The sequence below is a fragment of the Elaeis guineensis genome, chromosome 11 (assembly GCF_000442705.2).
Source record: "Elaeis guineensis isolate ETL-2024a chromosome 11, EG11, whole genome shotgun sequence".
NCBI classification, from domain to species: domain Eukaryota; kingdom Viridiplantae; phylum Streptophyta; class Magnoliopsida; order Arecales; family Arecaceae; genus Elaeis; species Elaeis guineensis.
This window is the reverse complement of record NC_026003.2, coordinates 98672860-98682657: the sequence shown is the minus strand read 5'-3', so window position 1 is coordinate 98682657 and position 9798 is coordinate 98672860. Positions and strand designations below refer to the sequence as shown.

General features: G+C 40.9%; 1 protein-coding gene across 4 annotated transcripts; it reads right to left on the bottom strand.

Annotated features, from left to right (window-relative positions):
* Positions 1–3061: 3061 nt before the first annotated feature.
* LOC105053579 (protein PSK SIMULATOR 1) lies at positions 3062–8059 on the bottom strand. Of its 4 annotated transcripts, none has more exons than XR_012135482.1 (2): positions 5764–8059; positions 3062–3311 (listed from the first exon to the last, which is right to left on the bottom strand). XR_012135482.1 is itself a non-coding variant. In XM_010934793.4 (1 exon), exon 1 carries the CDS (start codon positions 7516–7518, stop codon positions 5863–5865), a length of 1656 nt encoding a protein of 551 aa, XP_010933095.1. In that variant the 5' UTR covers positions 7519–8059; the 3' UTR covers positions 5640–5862. The 4 variants fall into 4 exon arrangements, 1 of the variants encoding a protein (XP_010933095.1); XR_012135483.1 differs by lacking the exon at positions 3062–3311 and adding an exon at positions 4149–4283; XR_012135484.1 differs by lacking the exon at positions 3062–3311 and adding an exon at positions 4466–4486.
* Positions 8060–9798: the final 1739 nt, after the last annotated feature.

Sequence of the window (9798 nt, the reverse complement as noted above, 5' to 3'; positions counted from 1 at the left end):
AGAGCCCTGGAAGGGTCGGCCTTTTACGAACTTCGGCTGGAGTTATTTTATACCCAACAAAAATATTTACGATACTATAGCATCATCATTTTTTTTATAATATATTTTGTTATTTTTTTAAAATAATATTTTATTATTTTAACTCTCTTTCTTTCTCACCCCTCGCCTCCCCATTGCCGCCTCCCTTCCCACTGCCCACCTCCCCACCACCGGCCTTCCCGCCCTCGCTTCTCTACCGTCGCATGCTGTCCCTTCCTCCTCTTCTGCCCATCTCTCCACCTCTCGAGCCACCACCGCATGCCGTCCTCTTCCTTCTCTTTCAGTCCATTCTCCGCCGCTCAAACCCACCACCATATAGCCACCCCGATTCCTCCTCCTTCTCCATCCATCTCTCCGTCGATCGGGCCCGCCACTTGCCTCCCCACCATCACGTGCTGCCCTCTTCTTCCTCCTCCTGCACCCACCTCTCTACTGCTTGCCCCCTTCTTTGTCTTCTTCCACCCATCTCTCCATTGCTTGGATCTGCCGCCGCACGCCATCCCCTTCCTTCTCCTTCGCCGCATGCCGCCTCCTTCTCCTCCTCTGCTGCCACTCACCTTCCCACGGCCATACACTGCCCCCTTCTTCCTCCTCCTCCACTATTTGGACCCATTGCTCGCCTTTCTATTGCCGCACGCCGATCGCTGACGAGAAGGGATGGTGCTCTATCAGGGAGGAGGGGAGGGGCCATGACTTTCAAAACATCCTACTAACTTTTTTTATTTTCATATTACATTTGAAATTTGAGTTATTTACTGTACTAGCTACGCATATGATAAATTAAAATTGATTGACGATAAATAGATCAATACCATACATTCATCTTAAAATGAATGGTTAGAAAATAACTCAACAAAACTTTGGAGTATCATAAAATCCTAAAATTATTAGACAGATTCATAGTAGGGAGAGAGATTCTCCCACGCCACGAGCAATGTCGTCTGCATTCTTTGGTCGAACCATCGAACATGCGGTCTTGCTCCCAACTAAGGGTGGCAATCAGATTGGGTCGGGTAATAAACGGATCGGGTCATAAACGGATGGGATCAGAAAATCGTCAATCCAAATCCTATTTATTTATTAAATGGGTCAAAAATTCAAAGCTGAATCTGATCTATTTATTAAACAGATAATCCGATCTGACCCGTTTAATCCGTTTATTAAATAGATCAAATTAGGTTAAATGAGTTAAACATATTAAACAGGTTAAACAGATTGAATTAAATGGATCAGAAACAGGTTAAACAGGTTTTAAATAAGTTAAATGGGTCTTAAATAGATTAAATAGGTTAAACAGATCGGATTAAATGGGTCAAAAATAGGTCAAACAGATTAAATGGGTTATTTGACTCAATCGATCTGAAAATTAAACGAGTTAAATGAATTAACGGATGAGATATCTAAAATTCAAATCTAATCTACTTATTAAATGGATTAAACAAATTGATCCATTTATGATCTAAATATATTTAATTTAAATTTAAATATATTTTTAATAAATCGATCGAATTGACAGATCAAATTATATTTTATCGATCCTACTCCCCGACACATCAAAAGTTGACCGCCTCTCATCGAAAAGTGCAAAGCTACCGTCGTGATCCCAATGTTTTGCATACAAAAGCTGTCACCGCTCACGAGAGACTCCAAACAACCATGCGGATATAAAAAGCAAGAGTGGTGTGGAATGATGAGTGCTTCCAAAGGGAAACCTCATAATTGCTAACCATTAGTCATCGTTCTGCAAGCTTGACCGACATATTCGAGTACAAGGCATGTGTGAGCCAAACCAAGGGAAACACAAGTTATCAGTTCTCAAACACCATGAAAAGAACATGAATGCAAGAGACTTCCACCAAACATGACATGATCCTTGTGTAGGATGGCTTGGATATGTTACTTTAATCTAACATACAGTACTTGAGCTTGTCTGGCATCAACAATTTGCAATGTAGTTAACGTTAGTTGCCTTTATCAAATTTCCTTTAGCTAATATACTGCGCCTAAGCATTCTGAATTTAGCCATAGCTTTTTATAATTATTTACCACTGTTATTAGTTGTTTTTGGAACATGCGGCTGGAGACCAAGACAGAGAACTGGAGTAAATTGCATGAGCAACGGAGGAGGAAGCCAGCGTCCAATTCTTTGGTCAATATTCTCTCTGTTTAGCAGGTTGTCCATACCAAGATGAGCTCGCCAGCTTATCTCGGCCAATACGGAAGGCTATAGGAATTAAACTGGACAAGATATCCTGAATCCCTGATATCTCGGCCAATATACAATGACTGAGACGTCTCTGGTAAACCTCCCATTTACACAATGCTTAAGATATCTACAAACTGAGTTGCTAATAAGAGATTAAACAAAGAAAAAACAAAAGGCTGGCCTAACTGAAAAAAATCAATTGGCCAAGATCATAGGAGTTGACAATTTTGCATATATCATATTGATAAGTGCAATACATATCAAAATTCTGACAAAGATGAAAACCAGGACTGGCAATCAGCCAGTAAACTATAAAGACTTTTCTTTTCTTTTCTTTTTTTGTTAAGAGTAAGGGTAGAGTACTTCAAATGTCTATGATTAATAGGCTAATCCCTGAGACGAGAGACCTTGTTAATACCTTAACTAGGTGCAGTTTCATTAATTTGTTATATACCACAAACCTGTTGGCAAAAGATAAATGGTGAGGGCCCAGAATAAGTGGGCACCTCGGCCGAAGGACTCAGGAGGATCCAGCGATCGTGCACAGCAGCAACTGGAGACGAGGGACAGAAAAGACTCCAGTATGCCATTAACTCCGGCATCAAAAGCTACCACACCAGAAAGCTCATCTTCCCCGCCACCCACCCCTTCATAAAAACCATCTATTCACCTCTTAAAGACTTCAACTACAATTTCCCACATCCACGCAGAGAGAGAGTGGGGGATGGTGGGGGGAGAGAGAGAGAGAGAGAGTTGGATTGCTGCCATAAAACCTCAGTAAATTGTATGGTCAATGACCCATGCAAAAGTTCAAAAATAATGGAAAGGTTGGCTTCTAAAAGAGGCAGCCTTAAATGTTACCTATGAATGCTTGGTCCTTTGAAAGGCCCCAACCAGCTACTGTGAATCCGTAAGTCAAACAAGCAAGTAAATACTCAACTGCTACCATTCAAGAGACGCATGATCTTTCATGACTTGGGACATCAGAACCATGTTGGGATGCTTCGATGCAATATGGCTTGGAGATCAGAACTTTCTGAGGTCAGAGGTTCAATTCCAGGCCTATCTGCCATGCAAAACAACAGCAACACGACATCAGACTCACAATGTTGGGTCATGTTAATGGATTTCCTTGTATACGCATGAAGGATGCATAACTTCTAACGGCTTGCTATGTGGGAGGTGCAATCTCTTAAAGTACACTAAATAAATGTATGGAGTATCTTCTTTTAACAGGCTCTACATTGTGCACAATCAGAATATTGTGTCTGTATTTTCTAATAGCCACCATACAATATCAAGGATCACCCTGAAGTGCTTAACTTTATATATCATAAATAAATTAACTACAGTATTTTGACATAAATATTTTTTTTGATAATTGTTAAATGTTAAATTAAGCTGGGGGGAATGCTATCAGAAATAAAAATCTAAATATCCGTTGAATATAAAAATATATATATATGAAAGGAAAATCTAGTGGGTATAGAATGAGGTCACAGATAAAATTTGCGCCCAAGAAATGCGCACTATGATGAACTTGAGTGCCTGGAACTAGATGCATAACACAAAAGAAATGGAGGATTACATGAAGATCCATCCACCTGGATGAATCAGTGGGTTGTCATAAGATATAATGCAATTTTGTATGCAAGTGATATGAACAGAAAAAAAGACACAAACTTATGCGAAATAATGAATCTGCATTTAATAAACCAATGTGGTGTAAAATACACCAATTAGTTAAAAAGGATGAAAGACTGATAAATGGCACGGAAGCTTTGGAACAAGATTGATACGGAAAAGATAGCAGTGGCTGGCATAGTGTCAATATAATTCCAGATAGTTGGTAATGATATACCAGTTTCATTTACAGAAACAGAGGGGTTTGTTCTTTTACCAAGACACATGGCAATTCATTAGGGATAATTGATCCCCAGCCCTTCATTTAGCAGCTATTTACACGTGGTCCTCTTGGCCAGCCACTTGATTACCGTCCCTTGGATTTGATGGCCTTTTCACATTAACTCTCTCCTCTCTGTAAGTTTGTATAAAACAAGTCATGACTAGTGCCAACAGGTGGATTGTCAAGACTAATCATAAAATTAAACATGGCGAAGGACTAAACATAAAGCGGCAATCAAACCAATGGCCTGAAATCAATTTGCCCTGTTTTTATTTTTTATCAGACTTCTTCCACAATGAGCACTCGAGGAGGTTTTTGATCATATTTCACGAGATCTGATGTCACCACAAGGAAACAAAAGATATCTAAATGTCAGAAAGAAAGCTTCTATTCAGACATAATGCCATCATGCTAGGGAAGTAATGTCATGATGAATAAAGTGTCATTATGCACCAGATTTAGTGCGAGTCTAACTTAACCATCTGGTGTGGGATCAAATGGATAGACGATAATTTACATAAACTTCCAATGAATTACTCATTACAAGAATACAATGCTACCACCTTTGCGGGACTGAGGGTTCTAACCATGTTCTTTCCACCCCACCTTAATACAGACATTTTAACAACACAATAGACATAAAGAGAGCATTAGATTAGCAGCAGAGCTGTTCAAAGAAGTAAACAAAGACCACATTTTGCTTGAACTTCTCATAGTCCTTCAATGCATTATATTGATGGACATTTGAGAAACCCCACTAAATAACGGTCAACTCGTTCTGACATCCATATTTTTTATCAAGTCGGTACAAATCACATAATCAATGAGGAGGAGATGACTACCAGAAACAAAGAAATGCAATTACAAAGATTAGAGTGACTGTAAACCAAAATTAAAATGGAACAGAATGTTATTCTCTTGGCAGACTAAAGAGAGATAACCAGCAATTACTCTTTGAGACAACAAACTGAACTTCGTATACAGAACATGTAAGTATAAAGTTACCATACAGTGTACTTCATCCATACTTCAGAACATGTGATATACTATACTATACAACTGTTCTCCTTGAATTTGGCAAGGGCAAAATCAAAATTATGAAAAGCAAGGAGATATCCAAAAAGGAACAGAATCACAAAGCAAAGTTATAGTAGAATCCAATAAGAACTCATTTTACGGTAAAGAATAATATAAAGATCATGTCAACTTGTTCAGTAGAGGTTAAAACAGGAGAAATGTTCCTTCGCTTGAGCAAACTGAGTGTAGGACATGTGATATTTAAACTTCTTTGAATGACCTTTCCTGCATAGAAAAATCTGATGAATTGTTGAGGAGTGTTTTATTTAGAACTTATATGGATTGATTTCCAAATAGCTATTATAGAAGTTATCTGCAGACCTCTCAAGGATGTATATCCAAATTGTCATTTAAACATCCATAATAACACATAGAAAATAGGTAACAATGCCATACAAGTCAAAACGGATGGAAATGCCAAAATTTTTGCTCTATAAATTATCACGGGTTTCTGAACAGAAGGGATTATGTACATTATACGCCAGAATCTCCATACTAAAGAAAAAAAAAAAAACAACAATACCAAGCTCTATACCTCATCCATGGGATGCTCTGATGAGGAAAGAATTTCTAAACCTCAGCACCAATAGTTTTTGATCTTTTCAAACTTTAAGAAGAACCAGTGAAGCTAAGCTCAGTATTGCATATGCCACTCCACACGATCATCAAAGTCCACACTACTTGTACAATCCAACAAAGCATTCTTCTGCTGCTCATACCGGCAAATATAGTTCAACCCAACAAGAAGCTCACATATAGCTGCCTCTGTCTTCTCCCTATCAGCAAAATATAATGTCTGAAGTAGAAGGACATTTTCCCTCAAAACAATCTGCTGCTGCTCAAAGTTGCGCTCAGTCTGCCACTGGATCATATTATGAGCCATCGGTGCGAGCCAGCTCAATGTTTTCTCGATTGCTTCCTTCCAATCATGTGCAAGAGGTGCATCATAGATAGCTAGATTCTTGACAAAAGACTTCAGACTCCTTCTCAAAGCCAACCTTAAGCTCGAGGGTAGCATCTGGTAGAGATCATCCCTCACCTCCTCCCCAACTAAAAGTGGATAACGCAGTAACTTCTCAATGATAATTACAATATTTGCATAATGTAGTGCAAGAGCAGAACCGCCGACAGTGGAGGGTGGAGCAAGCTTCGTTAATCTACTCTTCAGCCCATACCGTGATCTCCTGATCTTAACACTCCTGTTCGGCCCCTGTTCGTCACTGAAAGGAATGATAGCACCAGTCCCAAACCGGCTGTGGCAACTCCGATTCTCGAAATGGTCATCACTGATCTTCCATGAAAGAGAGGTACCCAAATTGAGGCACTCCATGAAAAGCCTCCCGGGGCTGGCCCATTGCCGGAGACCATCCCTGTGAAAATTTACACCAGAATCTGCTTCAGCTCCCATCTGTGGAATCTTCTGGGATTTGCCTTCACTTGCATCAGACTGAAGCAACCCAGAATGAGCTGCGCAGTGACCGGAAGGGATAATTTGGCCGGAAAGCTGCCGACTTTGATCAGAAACCAAGCAATCCAAGCCAAGAACAGACTCCCCGAACACATGGCGGATTCGGGAATAGATGGTGCAGACCGCCTGGGCGAGGAGGAGGACGACCTTGTCATAGGTCTGGTTCCAGAGGGAGGCGTCCCTGAGGTGCCTCACATCGCGCCGCTGCCACCGGATCTTCTGCTCGAAGGCCCGGCGGGTCTCCTCGTGCACCGGCGTCGGGGGGAACTTCTTGGCGGACTGCTCGAGTTCGGTGAGGACCTCGAGCTCGGTGTAGAGCGCCGCGGTGGAGGAGACGAAGCGCTCCATCTTGCGGACGGTGCCGTCCATGTCTTTGGAGAGGAAGCCGAGGGCGGCGGGGTCGATCCGGCTGGCGAGGAGGTCGGAGTAGACGTGCTCGAAGCCGAGGAGAGCCGGGTGGGAGCAGCGGCGGCCGAGGCGGGAGGCGATGGCGGCGACGCGATTAAGGTCCTCGAGCTTCTCGGCGAGAGCCAGGGAGAGGAGGTACGGCTCGTTGGCGGAAACAAGGTAGCGGACGGCGTGGGAGGCGAAGGTCTGGGAGCGGAGGCGCGCGATCTCGGAGTCGGAGAGGGAGCGGTAGAGGTTGACAGCCCGGGACATGGCGTTGGCTACTTCGAAAGAGAGTATCCCGACGGTGCTGGAGACGGCGGCGCCGCCATCCTGCGGTGGCTGCGACACCTCCTTCTTCTTCCTGGCCGTGGCGGAGGAGTTCTCAAGGGAGAAGGCGGTCCGCATCTTGTGGATCCAGGGCTCGGCCACCATGGCCGAAATCTCGAAGCAGATAGGAACCAGGTCGACGCCTTTCCTCTTCCACTTACCTCCTAGAGTTTCCCAGAGGGATATCGAGATCTCAGGGGGGCCTCTTTTGATGAGAAAGAAAAAAAAAATCAAACGCCTTTCCAATCGACAAATGGGAAAGATCCAATTTTTACAGCGAATTCCAAGAAAGGAAAGGATTCCCACAGCTGGAACATTCAAAAGAGGCGATTTCTACTTAAAAAAGAGAGAAAAATCCAGATCTTCTCTACTCCCTGTTCACGATTCCATCGATTCGAGCCTTCCCGCTTCGATCTAAGCTCCAAGCATCACACAAAACAACTGGAAACAAGAGGCAAAGCCGGGAGAGAGAGAGAAGGGATTCCAGCTTCTTTGGTCTGGATTGGGCTTCGGGTGCGCGGATTGAGGGACGAATCTTCGCTGTCTCCAAGTAATAAATGAGTGAGAGGGAGGGAGGGAAGCGCTCGGACAAAATAGACCAGGCAAGGAGAGGTCTGTATAACACTTCTCTGTGGGCTGGAGGGCAGTGGAGACGTTGGCCGTCCGTATTTGTTTATTTGTTTTGCTTTCGAACGCATACCAAAACCACGCGAAGAAACGCTTTCTGACCCCTAACGTCAGGAAGTCATAAGCACCCGCATTTGTCAGGTTATTTGACTTTTTTCGCTTGATCCTACCACCTTGTTATGAGAAATTATTCGCCGGTCTAAAAGATATTCATAGGTAAGATGGATGGATTTGGACAGATGGAGATAGATATGCATGCAAAGAACAAAGAAAAAAAGTCAGAATTCTCTATAAAACTTTTAAAAAAATAAAAATAATTTTTGAAACAAATCAAGCATTAAAATATCTAAAAAAAAATGTCCGGAGGTTAACAAACACATCCTCATTGGAAGGGGAAAAAAAAAAAAAAAAGTATAGAAAACAAATCTTGATATTTTTTTTTCTTTTGAAAATAGGAGTCGGGTCTCACTAAAAAGTCCTCCATATTGGTAATAAAAAAAAAATCCATATAATAGAGCCTAAAAATAAAATTGGGAAAAAATATCTCGGTATAAAAAAAAAAAAATTGATATTTTCTCTTTTGAAAATAAAAATACTTTTTTATTGGTAATCCATTGTCAGCATTTTTCTTCTAGAAATCATCAGCACTGCCAAACAAAAATCCCAGTATAGGCATCACGAGTCCATCGATTCCAAAGCTAATTTTGACAGCTGTCTTCTCATTTTTTTTAAAAAAAAGTTACATCTTTGCTAATTTTGGCATGACCCCGCTGCGGGCTTCCGTGATTACAATATATGGTGGAACGCTTATCAAATTCTGCAAGTATTGCTCCTCTCGAAAAAACAATTGAATTCCGCTAGAAAAAAAAAAAAAAAAAGAAGAAAACTAAGCAAAACTGTCATCTAGAAATTGTAAACACTCACCAATCCTTCTGTATACATGATTCTTGATGCAAGTTTGTTTCGTAGATAACATCCCCATTTGCATTTTCACAAACTTAACTTGCAAAGGAGTGGAATATCCTTCACAACCAGTGCAGATACTATCAAGCATGTGGAATGGTTACAGGTGGGCCATAGATGGGGAACCAAACAAGATTAGTTGGGCCAATGCTCCTTGCATTGCGCGGTTTCAAGGTTTTAACATTGACGGGTACGTGCACCTAATAAGAATTCTTTTGTTTTTCTTTCGGAAATAGGAGTCCAACCTATTGGCGAGTTGGGGACCTAATAAGCTAGCCAAGACTGGTAAGGATCCTCCCTTCTTTCAATCTAATAAATAAGCACCAAAAAAAAAAAAAGTCACGCACAAGAGATACAATGACATGCACATGCGCAAAAAAAAAAAAGAAAGGGTGCAAATTTTCAAATCCCAGTATTTTTTTATTGCATTTTGCTTCATAAATTATCGGTGGATAGAAAGATATAGTTCTTGGTGCCACTGGGATAAGTTTCTATACAATTATTTATTTTTCTATAATGTATTTATTTTCTAATACACTTTATATATTTTTTGTTTATATATTTAAGTTGTTTATTTCTATATATGTTTTGTCCATTATATTAGCAGTTTCTGGAAAACCTTCAAAATGAAAATATGTTATGCTGCTTTGAACGGAGCTATATGAATTTTCTCAACAATTGAAGATATTGGAGGAAAAAGCCATACATATATAATATGTTGATCATACTTATTCCAAAAAAATGAAATTTATGGAAGAATAAATCCATCTAGTCGAGGACATAGAAATTACCAAA

Bases quoted from the DNA above. Each gene is read 5' to 3' on its own strand.
- LOC105053579 (XM_010934793.4), bottom strand. From the start codon at position 7,518: ATGGTGGCCGAGCCCTGGATCCACAAGATGCGGACCGCCTTCTCCCTT.